Source organism: Coregonus lavaretus, assembly GCF_964263955.1.
Source record: "Coregonus lavaretus genome assembly, chromosome: 11".
Taxonomy (NCBI): domain Eukaryota; kingdom Metazoa; phylum Chordata; class Actinopteri; order Salmoniformes; family Salmonidae; genus Coregonus; species Coregonus lavaretus.
In genome coordinates this window covers 46946267-46962364 of record NC_139998.1, presented here as the reverse complement: position 1 = coordinate 46962364, position 16098 = coordinate 46946267, and the positions used below count along the sequence as shown (strand labels likewise).

Below are 16098 nucleotides of genomic sequence, written 5' to 3'. Positions count from 1 at the left end.
ACATTTGCAAAAATGTCAAAAAAACTGTTTTTGCTTCATCATTATGGGGTATTGTGTGTAGATTGAGGAGGACAAAAAAACAATTTTATTAAAGTAACAAAATGTGGAAAAGGTGAATGGGTCTGAATACTTTCCGAATTCACTGTGTAAACGCAACATGCACAAATTTCTATGATTTTACTGAGTTACAGTTCATAGAAGGAAATTAGTTAATTGAAATAAATTCATTAGGCCCTAATCTATGGATTTCACATGATTGGCAGGGGTGCAGCCATGGGTGCAGCCATGGGTGGGCCTGGGACGGCATAGGCCCACCCACTTGGGAGCCAGGTCCATCCAATCAGAAGGAGTTTTTCCCCACAAAAGGGCTTCATTACAGACAGAAATACTCCTCAGCACCCCCCCCCTCCCCCTCCTCAGACAATCCCGCAGGTGAAGAAGCCAGATGTGGCGGTCCTGGGCTGGCGTGGTTACACGTGTCCTGCGGTGAGACCGGTTGGATGTACTGCCAAATTCTCTAAAATGGTGGAGAAATCAACATTCAGATCTCTGGCAACAGCTCTGTTGGACATTCCTTCAGTCTGCATGCCAATTGCACGCTCCCTCAAAACTTGTGTTGTGACAAAACTGCCTTTTATTGTCCCCACCACAAGGTGCACCTGTGTAATGATCATGCTTTTTAATCAGCTTCTTGATATGCCACGCCTGTCAGGTGGATGGATTATCTTGGCAAAGGAGAAATGCTCACTAACAGGGATGTAAACAAATTTGTACACACAATTTGAGAGAAATAAGCTTTTTGTGTGTATGGAACATTTCCGGGATCTTTTATTTCAGCTCATGAAACATGGGACCAACACTTTACATGTTGCGTTTATATTTCTGCTCAGTATAGCTTGTCTGGTAGGCTCGCGTCACTGGGAAGCTCGCGGCTGGGTTTCCCTTTGTAATCCGTGATAGTTTGTAAACCCTGCCACATCCGATGAGCGTCAGAGCAGGTGTAGTAGGATTAGATCTTAGTCATGTATTGACACTTTGCCTGTTTGATGGTTCATCGGAGGGCATAGAGGGAATTATTATTATAAAGCGGGAGCTCTAGCCTTTAGCTCAGTGTGGCTGTTGCATGTAATTCATGGCTTCTGGTTGGGATATGTACTTACGGTCATTGTGGGGGGGACGTCATCGATGCACTTATTAATGAAGCCGATGACTGATGTGGTAAACTCCTCAAAGCCATCGGATGAACCCCGGAACATATTACAGTCTGTGCTAGTGAAACAGTCCTGTAGCTTAGCATCCACTTCATTGGACCACTTCCGTATGGAGCGCGTCACTGGTACTTGCTGTTTGAGTTTTCGCTTGTAAGCAGGAATCAGGAGGATAGAGTTATGGTCAGATTTGCCAAATGGAGGGTGAGGGAGAGCTTTGTATGCATCTCTGTGTGGGGAGTAATCTAGGGGTTTTTCGCCTCTAGTTGAACAGGTGACATGCTGGTACAAATTTAGTAAAACAGATTTAAGTTTTCCTGCATTCAAATCACCGGCCACTAGGAGCGCCGCCTCTGGATGAGCATTTTCTTGTTTGCTTATGGCCCTATACAGCTTGTTGAGTGTGGTCTTAGTGCCAGCATCGGTTTGGGGTGGGAAATAGACAGCTACGAAAAATATAGATGAAAACTCTTGGTAAATAGTATGGTCTACAGCTTATCATTAGGTATTCTAACTCAGGCGAGCAGAACCTCGAGACTTCCTTAATATTAGAGATCGTGCACCAGCTGTTGCCGACAAGGATCAGGGTTGCTCAGGGGCGGACTTATTGATTTGGAGGCCCCAGGCAGAGGCCAGTCTAAGACCCCCTCCCCCCGAACCATTTTTTATTTTTTTTTCAATGGGATTTATAGTAAAAACATGTAATTAAACTGTAAAAATGTATTACCTTTTAATGTGCCATCAACACAACCAGTAATGATGTGTTCATATGATTGTCAAACAAATCCCTTCAAAAAGTAGGTTACTTTCTCATGTTCATCCAAAATAATTCCAGCATCTGAATAGTGCACTGTGCACCCGCAAACTTTCCTTCAATTTGCAAGTGGCTGAAACAGCGCCCTTCTGTCTTACTATATGTAGTCCATGTATCTGATGAGGTCTGGCCAAAAATAGTATGACATGCCATAATATCTTTGGTCAGACAGGCATCAGATACATGAGGAACACATACATGTCCTCTGCCTCAATGACGATGGCAGTACTTTCAGCAGCACCTGTTTTTTTATTACAGAATTGTGTATTTTATCCCCCTAGTCTAAGGGCCCAGGGCTGGGTTCTACTATGCTAACATTTGGAATTGCTTTAAGATGGTCATACCAAGGATCATTTAGGTATTTGATTTTGAATTTTAAGACCACTGTAGGTATACAAAATATTTTGAGGATGAAACATGGCCTTAATGCTATTAGCCCATATAAATGCATTGAATAACAGATTCATACAAGGAAAAACAGATAGTTACATTTTTTTATAAAAAGTGAGTATGTTTTGAAGTGTCTGTCCATATCTGAGAGATATAAGAAAGCTCAGAAAACGTTTTTTTTTTTTAACCCCATTTACCTTTTTACGTGGAAATGCCCTATTCACTTCCATACATTTTACGACCCGGTACCGGGTTACCTTCCGAGTCCCGTGACCGTTGGGGAGAACACCATCGTGTTCGTGAGAATCTCATCTTTCCATAGAGGGGTCATATTAGTGTGTAGCCCAAACCGTTCGGACGCTACAGACGTTGTCGTGAGAAGACCACTTTTCGGGATGTCTCCTAGTCTGACAAACACCACTGTAGCTCGGCCACCTTCCACCGCAGATGCGGAAGGCCGACATCAGCAGATGTGGCGGCTTTTTGTAGAGAAATGAACATTAAATTATCTGGCAACAGCTCTGGTGGACAGTCCTGCAGTCAGCATGCCAATTGTGCGCTCCCTCAAAACTTGAGACATCTGTGGCATTGTGTTGTGTGACAAAACTGCACATTTTAGAGTGGCCTTTTATTGTCCCCAGCACAAAGTGCACCTGTGTAATAATCATGCTGTTTAATAAGCTTCTTTATATGCCACACCTGTCAGGTGGATGGACTATCTTGGCAAAGGAGAAATGCTCACTAAATGTGACGTAAACAAATTAGTGCACAACATTTTAGAGAAATAAGCTTTGCGTGCATATGGAACATTTCTGGGATATTTTATTACAGCTCATGAAACACTTTACATGTTGCGTTTATATTTTTGTTTAGTATAATAATAAATACACAATGAGTAATGATAACTTGGCTATATACACAGGGTACCAGTACTGAGTCGATGTTTAGGGGTACAAGGTAATTGAGGTAGATATGTACATACACAAAAGTATGTGGACACCTGCTCGTCGAACAACTCAATCCAAAATCACGGGCATTAATATGGAGTTGATCCCCCCTTTGCAGCTATAACAGCCTCCACTCTTCTGGGAAGGCTTTCCACTAGATGTTGGAACATTGTTGCGGGGGCTTGCTTCCATTCAGCCACATCAGCATTAGTGAGGTTCAGCAGTGATTTTGGGCGATTAGGCCTGACTTGCAGTCGGCGTTCCAATTCATCCCAAAGGTGTTTGATGGGGTTGAGGTCAGGGCTCTGTGCAGGCCATTAAAGTTCTTCCACACCGATCTCGACAAACCATTTCTGTATGGACCTCGCTTTGTGCACGGGGCATTGTCATGCTGAAACAGGAAAGGGCCTTCCCCAAACTGTTGCCACAAAGTTAGAAGCACAGAATCATCTAGAATGTCATTGTATGCTGTAGCGTTAAAGATACCCCTTCACTGGAACTAAGGGGCTTAGCCCGAACCATGAAAAACAGCCCCAGACCATTATTCCTCCTCCACCAAACGTTACAGTTGGCACTATGCATTGGGGAAGGTAGCGTTCTCCTGGCATCCGCCAAACCCATATTCAGCCGTCAGACTGCCAGATGGTGAAGCGTGATTCATCACTCCAGAGAACGCGTTTCCACTGCTCCAGAGTCCAATGGCGGCAAGCTTTACACCACTCCAGCCGACGCATGGCATTGCGCATGGTGGTCTTAGGCTTGTGTGCAGCTACTCGACCATGGAAACCCATTTAATGACGCTCCCGAAGAACAGTTATTGTGCTGACATTGCTTCCAGAGGCAGTTTGGAACTCGGTAGTGAGTGTTGCAACTGAGGACAGACAATTTTTACGCTCTACGCGATTCAGCGGTCCCATTCTGCTTGTGTGGCCGAACACTTTGCGGCTGAGCCGTTGTTGCTCCTAGACATTTCCACTTCACAATAACAGCACTTACAGTTGACCAGGGCAGCTCTAGCAGGGCAGAACTTTGACGAACTGACTTGTTGGAAAGGTGGCATCCTATGACGGTGCCACGTTCAAAGTCACTGAGCTCTTCAGTATGGGCCACTCTACTGCCAATTTTTGTCTATGGAGATTGCATGGCTGTGTGCTCGATTTTATACACCTGTCAGCAATGGGTGTGGCTGAAATAGCCGAATCCACTAATTTGAAGGGGTGTCCAAATACATAATTTGGCCATGTAGTATATAACTAAGAATAAAGTGACTAGGCAAAAGGCTATATGACCCTAACAGTAGCACCAGCGTATGTGATGAATCAAAAAAGGTTAAACAAATTAAAAATTACTCATGGTTCTACTAATAAAAGACAAAAATGGAAATACCTGGAGAAAGTCTTATTCCTCCTACAAAATGAATCAATGAGGAGGCAACAAAGCAGACAGTCGAGAGGGAGAAGATAGGAAATTAGACATTTGCAGGTGGGGACAGAGTTACAGCAGTAGATTGGAATTCCTGTCCCATGTGCAACATGAAGGCAGCTGTTTCCATACACCACGGCACTAATGAAAAGGTTTGATCTTATGCCTGGCTTATTTATTGTTGTGTACCTGCAGAATTGGAATCTCCCTGAATTAACAGTTACGGGAAAAGTGATACCGGTCAAAATCCAAGGAAAAATGTAGTCGTGGCAGAGTGGGACATTCCAATTAAATCAGAAAAGTACCAGGCAAAGGAAGCTGTGCACTAGCTCATCAAATTCCAGTGTAGCACCAACCACTGTGATTATCACCAGTGCGAGCAGCATCCAGCTGGGAGGTCACAGCAATCAGCCTCATTTCACATCCCCAAAGCCCCTCATTGATTCAAATGGAAGTGTCACACATAAATCACGCAGAAAAGGCAGCTCACACAGCTCTTCACAGTCCCCAAGTCCAGAGCAGACTATGGGAGGCGCACAGTACTACATAGAGCCATGACTACATGGAACTCTATTCCACATCAAGTAACTGATGCAAGTAGTAAAATTAGATTTAAAAAACAGATTAAAAAAACACCTTATGGAACAGCGGGGACTGTGAAGCAACACAAACATAGGCGCAGACACATGCATACACACACGATAACATACGCACTATACACACACACATGTATTTTTGTATTGTAGATATGTGGTAGTTGTGGAGTAGGGGCCTGAGGGCACACAGTGTGTTGTGAAATCTTTGAATGTATTGTAATGTTTTTAAAATTGTATGAACTGCCTTAATTCTGCTGGACCCCAGGAAGAGTAGCTGCTGCCAAGGCATGGGGATTCATAATAAATACAAAATACAAATACAATGCTCATCTACATACTCAGTGGGGGAAGTCACCCTCAATGTTGCACATTTTCAACAATTGTCCAGACTTGCCTCAAGTGGTTCGATCTCTGTGAATTAATAATAATAATATATGCCATTTAGCACTTTTATCCAAAGTGACTTAGTTATGCATGCATACATTTTAACATATGGGTGGCCCCAGCAGGAATCGAACGCACAACCCTTGGCATTACAAGCGCCATGCTCTACCAATTGAGCCATACCGGACCACCAATTCAGGTCGTGGACTAATATGGAAAGAGTGCCACGAGGTGAGGGTAAATGGCTTCCCTTGTTACTCAATTGATGTGCACATATATAAGGAACTAAGTCTCATCCCTAATCTTGAGGTCATTCGTTTAGCAGTCTAACTGGCTTTCTTCACTGGTGCGTTAAGGGTCCATGTACTCCTAACACTCTAAAGGTCGCTGATAGAATCAGGGGGGGGGGGGGGAACCTTCATTTGCAAGAAGGATAAAATACTTGTTTCTTTCTTGAAATGTGCTTCTTTCTTCAGTAAGACAATTTCAAATATGATTTTTCTATGCATTTGGACAAAAATTTAGATATATTCAATGTTGATGAAAATAAAGAAAATTCAATGCTTTCATTCTTGCTCAATGCTATTTCAATACTTGTGTCTTTGTATTAAGCATCCAGGAGGTACACTTTTCTAATCTTTCACAGCGGGTAAATCGCAAAAAGTGGGCCAAGAAGCAACAATGTGCAGATTTAGTTTTGGTTTTTATTTCCTGTGGTCTCAGAAAGGTACAAAAACACTTATTGTGGAGAGTACACAACACATACATGAAAAAAGTACAAATCCAGTTGGTCTTTTTGTCTTTCTTACTGGAACAACACGTAATCCCCCCCACTGAACATTCTTTACTCTCAACCCTTGGACTCTCCGATTCATCTGTGATCAAGGTCCTCAGAAGCGCCATGTCACTGGCCTGACCCCCCCAACAGTGAGTTAATTGGAGTCAACGTTGGGGTGCGTGTAAGTCATCTCTCTCCTTGGTGAACGGGAGTTCTAAAGCCATGTCTTTCTCTACACAGGAGGGTCGCTGTTCTCATCAGTTCCCTCTTCTCTACTGAAGAGGCACACAGAAATACAATACCCTTTTTTGATCTCATCAGAGCAAGGCAAATTAGAAAAAGACGATAAAATCAACAGCTGTTTGTATGTCGCTGCCTATAACGTAGTGCCCTCGGTGGAAAATTAGCAGTGATGAGAGGAAGGGCGATTTCAGAGCTCAAACTCTTTCCTTTTTGACAGCGGTTAATTGCGTTTTTTTTTCTGAAGGATTCTGAAAACAAACCATGGGCCAGTATGAAAAATGTATGCACTCACTAACTGTAAGTCGCTCTGGATAAGAGCGTCTACTAAATGACTAAAATGTAATGTAAACGTGTAGAGCTGCTGGGCAGTGCAGAACCAAATCCATGTTTGCTACAGATAGTGTAAGATGAAAAACGGAACTCACAGGCTTCTGGCTATAATCAAACATATTCCTCCACTATTCCCTTTTTTTGTTTTTTTTTTACACCACCATTTTCTTTCTGTTTTAATGAGAGGTTTAAAGTTCTGCTTGAGAGATAGCGTGAAGGGTACCTACCAACCATGGCGATCATACCGTATCCATTTTGTGACAGAAATGAACACCAATCTCGTCGATGCTAAGCCAAAGACCTAGGGGCACAACAGGTCCTTGTCACACAAATCCATCCAATCTATTAGCTGCAGTAGAAAAATGTTGGTGCACATAGAGATTTAGGAGCACAATGAAAAATATTTGATATATTAAAGATAGAATCCTTAATTTTTATAGGCGCACTGGTGCTCATAAATAGAAATTCCAGGTTGCACAGCAAAATATTTAGGCGCATATGCGAGTAAAATGGTCGCACTGTAGAGCCCTGTTCTTGTTGAATGCTTAAGTGCTGGGAGAATGTGTCCTAGCCGAGAAGGAGTGGGTAATAGAAAACTAAGAGTTTGGGGGATTCTTAGGGGGTTAGCCGGATGACAAAGAGGACGAAAGGTCAGAGGGCAATAACTGGATCCTGTTACAACAATTTTTGGCTGATGGGATTTTTGGGCTTATAGGCAGTAGTGATGAGTGTGAAGGAACAGGGCTGTAAATTGAGGTTGTCGAGGGACTGGAGCTTCTGTTAAGTCGATATAGGGCTAAGATCAATTATGCTGCTGAGTCTGGCTCCACTATACTACGTTAATTATCCTGTGGCTAACACTGAACATGTGTAGCACAAAAAAAGGTGAGCATGTTTTCTTCATGTCAATTTTAATTAAATCCTTTTTCCAAAATATGGTGAGGGACCATGATCAAGGCAATACGGTCCATGGTACAACTTTTGCACCCCAGGTCCTGCTGAATGTGCCCTCTCCCTTACAAAACAAACTATATGAATGACACATACTAACTTATCTTTCCCTAGCCTACCGGTCTGTGGTGTCATCCCCTCCCCCCTAGTAGAGTCCCTGCTGGTGGGACGGGGGAACCATGGCCAGGAGTGTTGGCTCTTTTCTAGCTGGGCTTAGTGAGGAGCTGTGTGGAGAAGTCATACAGGTCCCTGTTGACCTTCTTCAGCGTCCTGACTTCCTCCTCCAGCTCCGACACACGCACCTTGGTGTTTTCGCCATCGCCAAACACACTCTGTGGGTGTAACAGTAGACGGAGAGAAAGAACAATAGAGAGGAGGGGAGGGAGAGAGAGGGAGTGTAAAGAGGGAGAGATACACATGGAGGTTAAGCAAATACATATTTGTAGACACAGAACATTTCAATCTACCACATCAGGTATCAGGCAAATTGGATTCTAAAACAGAGGCTCTTTGATAGATCAACTGTCTCCAAATCGACAAAAGGATGAATCCTCTCCAATATCTATGGTAATGTAATGTGTTTGGAGTCAAAGGCTCGATTGTGTGCAAATGAGCGGGGGAATTAATTTCCAGTGGGAGTACAATCTGGCAAAGAATAAACCCACTCCCCACAGAAAGCCCACTGCTGGTGTTGGGAGTCCGAAGCCGTGGCAGTGAGTGGAAGGCTTAGGTTGAGGGACGTTAGAAAAACGTTCCTAATGTCGCCGAGGCAAATATTGACATTTACCATTGTGTCCGATTCCGCAGCGCAGGCAGCCGTTGGATGACAGCGGTGCACATTTCCTCCCCAGATTAAAGAGAGGAGGGGAGCGGAGAACTCTATTGCCTGTCTTCATTTTATTTATTTGTTGGAATGCCTTCTTGGTTGAAGACGTGCTGGGCTTGGGGCTTTGGGCTCGCCTGTGGGAGCGAGCGAGGGCTGCTCTCCCTTTTTGGAAGGAGTGAGACTAATCTACTTAAGGGCACTTGGGACTCGGGGAGGCCGAGTTGTCAGCAGCTTACTGAGCCCAGGGATAAGGTGCCTCTGGTGGTGACCTCGTCTAGTTAGCTGACAAATCCCTCCACGAAAAACACCAACATGCTCCTAACTGGCACACACAATTAGGCAAACACATTACCGCACACTGCAAGAGACCTCTCCCGACAGATGTGCGGTGCCAATTCAACAATAGATTTATTAAGAGTAATAATGATGGGTTGCAGTAATATAGCGCCTTTCAATAGGTTCCAAAGTGCATTACATTGTTTAGGGGTAAATCTCCCTATCCACTGCCAATGTGTAGCACACCCACCTGGGTGATGCATAGCAGCCATTTTGTGCCAGAATGCTCTCCAAACATTGGCAAAAATTACATGGCCATAATAGTGAGGGGGAGTTTTGAATCCTATACATTTGGGGTCATCCACAGTTTTTTTAAAGCTTTAGAACGGCATTGGACCTCCCAGTGCTGGATCTGGTATGGAGGCTTATGGGGTCAGAATATCAATCCCAGAGGAAAATCAAGCAAGCAATCCACCATCACCAGCCACAGACCCGTGAAGTGAAGGGCCGTGTGGGCGAGGGTCAGCGAGGAATGCTAGAGAGCCCAAGGTGGAGCAGGGGATCCAGAAGGGAGCAGCTGGATAGTGCCCATGATTGGACAGGGATAGCTGCTGTTGCTGCTGCCACCAGGACAGGGATGTACTAAGATACAGTCCCAGTAGAGCAGACCCTGGCTTTAAAAGCACAATCTGTCATTTTAATTTCCACTCAAAAGTGCTGCTCCTGCACTTAGTTGTACACCATATCGACAAGCCCGTTCATTTTAACATTGATCTCCAGATAGCTAGGGAGAGGATGATTTCCTAAGAAAGGATATGAGAGGGATGGATACGCCAAGTCCCCAGACAGGACACAATACTGTGATATTGTCCTTTGCTGACGCCATAGCCGGTATGGCTGTGACGATACCAGTATTGCAATATTTTTTTCCCATGGCAAAAATGAAAACACGAAGCAGATCCAAGTCATTGTTCCTTTAAAAACCTGCTGTATGTAAAATATTGTGTTCTATAGCTTGGAAAATAAATAAATGTGACTCTGGGTGACAACATAACAATGTTTGTTTCCAACAGGACTGTTTTCATAAAGAAGCTAAATCCGCTTTGTGTTTTGTTTCCTTGCCCCGATAACGAGTATCACAATACTGGTATCGTCCTGGCCCTAATAGCTGGTAGGGGGTTTCTTCTCTTATAGTCAGTTCGTTGACGCACAGTGGTGTATGTACCGGTATGTATGTATGTATGTATGCATGCATGCATGCGCTGGCATCGGTTCACCGTATAAGTACGTTTATGATCACTTTATTTGTCAATTGGACAAATAAATGTGACTTATTTTTTATCCCAACCCTTCTGAAAGACACATACAGGTTGGAGAGGTTGGAGCAGAGGGCTGTCACACTGGTGGAGCAGTTGTTATGGAGGGTTAAGTGCCTTGCTCAAGGGGACAACGGCAGGCAATGGCATCTTGAATTCGATAACCGCAAGCCCTCCTCACTTCCTGACAGATTTTTTCCCATCAGACCTGGGATTTGAACTGGCAACCTCCGGTTGCTGGCTCGCTTCTTTAACAGCTAGGCTAGTCGCAACTGTATTTTCTTCTTGTGGCCTTTGGAGAGGTCGGAGAGTAAAGTGCAAGCAATGCTGTGAGGAGTTCAAGGGTCAAAATGAAGAGCCTGCCGCTCAGCCCGTGGCAAGGTGCTTGTAAGAATGTTAACCTACGGTGACTACGCATACGTAACATTTACACAGCAGTTACATTACATCTTTAACACCCTTAGAACATGACGTGGTGTATAATCCTGAGTCACATGGCCCCCTGCGGTGATGTTGACTTGCTCACTAACCTTAACAGGAAACTCATTCAAATGTTGACCAATGCACAGATAGCATTTGAAATAACATCTAAGGGGCACTTTATTGTTTAATGACGTACGTTCTGCATCGACCTGCCCACTTACCTTGTCTGTTACGGCACTCATCAGGGAGTAGAGTTTGTCTGCTTTCTCCAAATAGGTCTCCTTTTGGGCCTAAGAAGAGAAAACATACAGTCAAACAAGGTGCACAGACCATGTCCAGAAGTGGTTGAATGACAAGCCTCTCTGTGTGTGTGTGTGTGTGTGTGTGTGTGTGTGTGTGTGTGTGTGTGTGTGTGTGTGTGTGTGTGTGTGTGTGTGTGTGTGTGTGTGTGTGTGTGTGTGTGTGTGTATGTGCCATGATTCTGACAGTAATCTAAGTAACCCTGGGCCCATACTTGTCTGTGTGTTTGCTTGCTTACACCTGCTATTTAATCCTCATCATCATACACACAGTCTGATATTGATTATCAATATCATGATATTGAAGCATGTGTATGTGCACACCCCCAGACGGGTATATGCTTTTATGCTCCTCAAGTATCCATTTCTACACGGAGGTCAATGTTGATAATGGCCTGCTCATGTCTCTCCCCCTAAACCATACACTGATTAGCAATGAAGACAGCCAGAGCCGTGACGGCTGTAATGTAGCTTTGGCAATGCCAATACCAGACAATAACGACAAGTTCAATCTGTCATTATTGGGCCTGTCCTATAAAGGGGGCGTGATCGGGCTCCCCTGATTTACAGAGAGCGCCGGAGCAGATCCCTCTGTAATTTACTGCCCTGTCCGCTGACACCTAACTGTGTAGGAGTTCTGCCTTTATTTTACAGCGCGGGTCGATAAAGCTGATACGGATGGACAATATCGTGAAACGGAGGTGGGACGCCCACAAGTTATGTACGGTGGGGTAGAGCAGTAGTCTCCAAGTCTTGCAACAGCTAACCGGGATCCTAATAAAATCCTAAATCCTAAGACAGAACTACAGCGAGTGCAGGCTATCTCCAGGGGAGGACTTCAGAGGTAGCTAGCTAATTACCATAGACATCACGGTGGGAGAATGGGAATAAACAGGCCAGAATACAAAAATTAAAAACTATCATAGAAAATAATCACGTTATTTTAAAAGAGACACACAAACTGAAAGCTATAGTCACCGAATATTCTCTGCATTAGTCTTTAAAAAGTGCTGGGGGTGTTACACAGGCCAAATGAGCTTCTATTGAACTCCAATAACCCAAATAGTGATGTGACATGAATTTAGACCAGACATACCCTGTTCTCTAGGTTCTATTACCTACAGTCCTTTATGAAATGTAGAGTAACCTGTCCTGTATAAGTCCCAGACGTGCCATAGGAGCTGGAGCATGTTACAAGGGCAGGACTGTGAATGCCACTGCAGCAAATCAGACAAATTAACTGTGGTGCAGGACTGCAGTTGACATACACCGAGTACACCAAACATTAGGAACACCTTACTAGTATTGAGTTGCCTGGAGTCTACAAGGTGTCGAAAGCGTTCCACAGGGACGCTGGCCCATGTGGACTCCAACGCTTCCCACAGTTGTGTCAAGTTGGATGGATGTCCTTTGGGTGATGGACCATTCTTGATACACACGGGAAACTGTTGAGCGTGAAAACCCCAGCAGCGTTGCAGTTCTTCACACAAACCGGTGCGCCTGGCACCTACTAACATACCCCATTTAAAGGTACTTAAATATTTTGTCTTGCCCATTCACCCTCTGAATGGCACACATTCACAATCCATGTCTCAGTTGTCTCAAGGCTTAAAAATCATTCTTTAACCTGTCTCCTCCCTTCAGCTACACTGATTTAAGTGGATTTAACAAGTGATATCAATAAGGGATCATAGTTTTCACCTGGATTCACCTCGTCAGTCTATGTCATGGAAAGAGCAGATGTTCTTAATGTTTTGTATACTCAGTGTACACCACACTGATGAAATCCTAACACTTTCAATGAGTTCACAGAAGTATTGCTCCCTTGCGACAGGATGAATTTTGGTTGGAACAATCGAAAGTACACAGGATGTTAACCATTCTTGATCGATTCAGATGTCTAATTTGTATAATTTAAGTGAAGTCAAAGCAAATTAGCCATATAAAATTAACAACAGAAACAGTCTCAGCCTTGAATTGAACTCATTTATACAGAATCTGGATAAACAATGCAAGATTTTCATCAAACATGAAATACCGTTTCTTCATGTGCAGTGCTCTGTTTTTGTCAGTCTCAACTGGGTAAATGTTAGTTTTTTCTCTATTAGGTCAAGGGAGCAATTTTTTACATTTGTAATTACAGGCTGTTTTAGATTCAACCATTTCATAAATCTTGTCTTTTAAATTGGGGGCATTAAAACTTTATTTTTATGTTGAGATGTTTCATGAATGTTTATTAATTAACTGACATTTTCATATAGGCCATGCCTTTTAAAGCTTTAACATTTAATACAAAACTTTTCGTGATACTGTCGTAATGTTTTAACTATATTGATTGCTTTTCATGCGTTATAAGCGCTGGATAAGAGCGTCTGTTAAATGATGTAAATGTAAATAAGTTAAGAGTTTCATGTCTCAAGTCAATGATGCTCAGTTGTCTTCAGCCACCTCTAATACAGAGCAGAGTGTAAGGTAGATAGTGTTACCCTTTTTGATGTCAGTGATCCAGTGTCTTGCCATCTTCAAGCTGCCTACCCCTGTAGATCAGCCTTTGTTGGTCCTAAGGGACCTGAGGGGTATACTACAAAGCAGCATCAAGGAGTTAGCCAGCTAACTTTGATAAATAGCCAGAAATAACTGTCGATATTCTGGTTCATTATGAAAGCTCCACTTAGATGTGTCTTTTGTTGTTGGGTAAATTCGACCATGCCCATTTCAAGCTCATCTTTCAAAAAAAATAACAAGTGATTTTAGAATATTTAGACAAGTTAGCTGGCTAACTCCTTGATGCTGCTTTGTAGTATACCCCTCTGCTTCACATGGTAGACCTTGATTTTGAACTGGGACACAGTTTCAACCGGCATGAAATCATAGATTATATCCTGGCCTGTTACATTTCTAAAGAAAATCTGGAACTTGGATCCTGAATGCAGGCCAAAGTAGCGTAAAGTTTTGTATTTATCGCTGATATCCTGCCCATTGTTACTTTTCAGCTTATGTCTGGCAGTCGGCACTTCAAAATGTTGCTTTATGAGGCTTTTGAGAGCCGCCACGGTGGTTCCTGTATGCATGCTCAGGGAGTGGTTTTGACCATTCAACGATGTGATGATGAAATCCATGATAGAGATTGTATTACCTAAAAATGTATTACACTAAACATTTATTTGACGGCCCTTACAATATCACAACTAAATCAGTGCCCTGTCATTATGGAATTCAATTTATTTCACATCATTGTAATAACTATAAACTATTAATTGTGCAGCCCTACTTGATATTTAGGTATGATTGCTAGCGCAAAATCTTTCAAAAGGGTAGGGCTGCACAATTAATCAAATTTACAACGAAATCACAATATTGACATGTGCAATATCCATATCGCAAGAGATCCATATTGTATGCATTATTTTGAACACATCTCAGCCGGGTGTAACATCCGTATTTATTATATTTTACTCTGCTTTCCACATTGCTTCTTAATATAAGTAATTATATTTCTATGATTCCAACCGTTCACTCAAGTGTTTTCATCTACAGTGGGGAGAACAAGTATTTGATACACTGCCGATTTTGCAGGTTTTCCTACTTACAAAGCATGTAGAGGTCTGTAATTTTTATCATAGGTACACTTCAACTGTGAGAGACAGAATCTAAAAAATCAGAAAATCACATTGTATGATTTTTAAGTAATTCATTTGCATTTTATTGCATGACATAAGTATTTGATACATCAGAAAAGCAGAACTTAATATTTGGTACAGTCTCCAAACCTGGGTTCAGGTCTGGAGACTGGCTAGGCCACTCCAGGACCTTGAGATGCTTCTTACGGAGCCACTCCTTAGTTGCCCTGGCTGTGTGTTTCGGGTCGTTGTCATGCTGGAAGACCCAGCCACCAAAAAGCTATATTTTTGTCTCATCAGACCACATGACCTTCTCCCATTCCTCCTTTGGATCATCCAGATGGTCATTGGCAAACTTCAGACGGGCCTGGACATGCGCTGGCTTGAGCAGGGGGACCTTGCGTGCGCTGCAGGATTTTAATCCATGACGGCGTAGTGTGTTACTAATGGTTTTCTTTGAGACTGTGGTCCCAGCTCTCTTCAGGTCATTGACCAGGTCCTGCCGTGTAGTTCTGGGCTGATCCCTCACCTTCCTCATGATCATTGATGCCCCACGAGGTGAGCTCTTGCATGGAGCCCCAGACCGAGGGTGATTGACCGTCATCTTGAACTTCTTCCATTTTCTAATAATTGCGCCAACAGTTGTTGCCTTCTCACCAAGCTGCTTGCCTATTGTCCTGTAGCCCATCCCAGCCTTGTGCAGGTCTACAATTTTATCCCTGATGTCCTTACACAGCTCTCTGGTCTTGGCCATTGTGGAGAGGTTGGAGTCTGTTTGATTGAGTGTGTGGACAGGTGTCTTTTATACAGGTAACGAGTTCAAACAGGTGCAGTTAATACAGGTAATGAGTGGAGAACAGGAGGGCTTAAAGAAAAACTAACAGGTCTGTGAGAGCCGGAATTCTTACTGGTTGGTAGGTGATCAAATACTTTTGTCATGCAATAAAATGCAAATTAATTACTTAAAAATCATACAATGTGATTTTCTGGATTTTTGTTTTAGATTCCGTCTCTCACAGTTGAAGACCTCTACAGACCTCTACATGCTTTTTAAGTAGGAAAACCTGCAAAATCGGCAGTGTATCAAATACTTGTTCTCCCCACTGTATATCACGTCAAATCACAAATTGCAATATTAGATTTTTTTTTTTATGCAATTAAATGTTTTGCCCATATCGTGCAGCCCTACAAAAGGGTATAGCAAAAATACTTACCTTTTTGTTTACTATTGTCTAACAAGAAAGTCTTCATTGTTGTTTTTCCTCAATAGTTTGT

At 43.0% G+C, this 16098-nt stretch overlaps 1 protein-coding gene across 1 annotated transcript in view; it reads right to left on the bottom strand.

The window, feature by feature from the left end:
- Positions 1-6446: 6446 nt before the first annotated feature.
- LOC311137769 (WD repeat-containing protein 18-like) overlaps positions 6447-16098 on the bottom strand; it is an 85437-nt gene continuing 75785 nt past the window's right edge. The window contains exons 9-10 of the mRNA XM_084172354.1: positions 11126-11194; positions 6447-8395 (exon numbers count right to left, since the gene is read on the bottom strand). Coding sequence (XP_084028480.1) covers positions 8267-8395; positions 11126-11194 — 198 coding nt within the window. The 3' untranslated portion in view covers positions 6447-8266. The remainder of the gene's footprint in view (positions 8396-11125; positions 11195-16098) is intronic.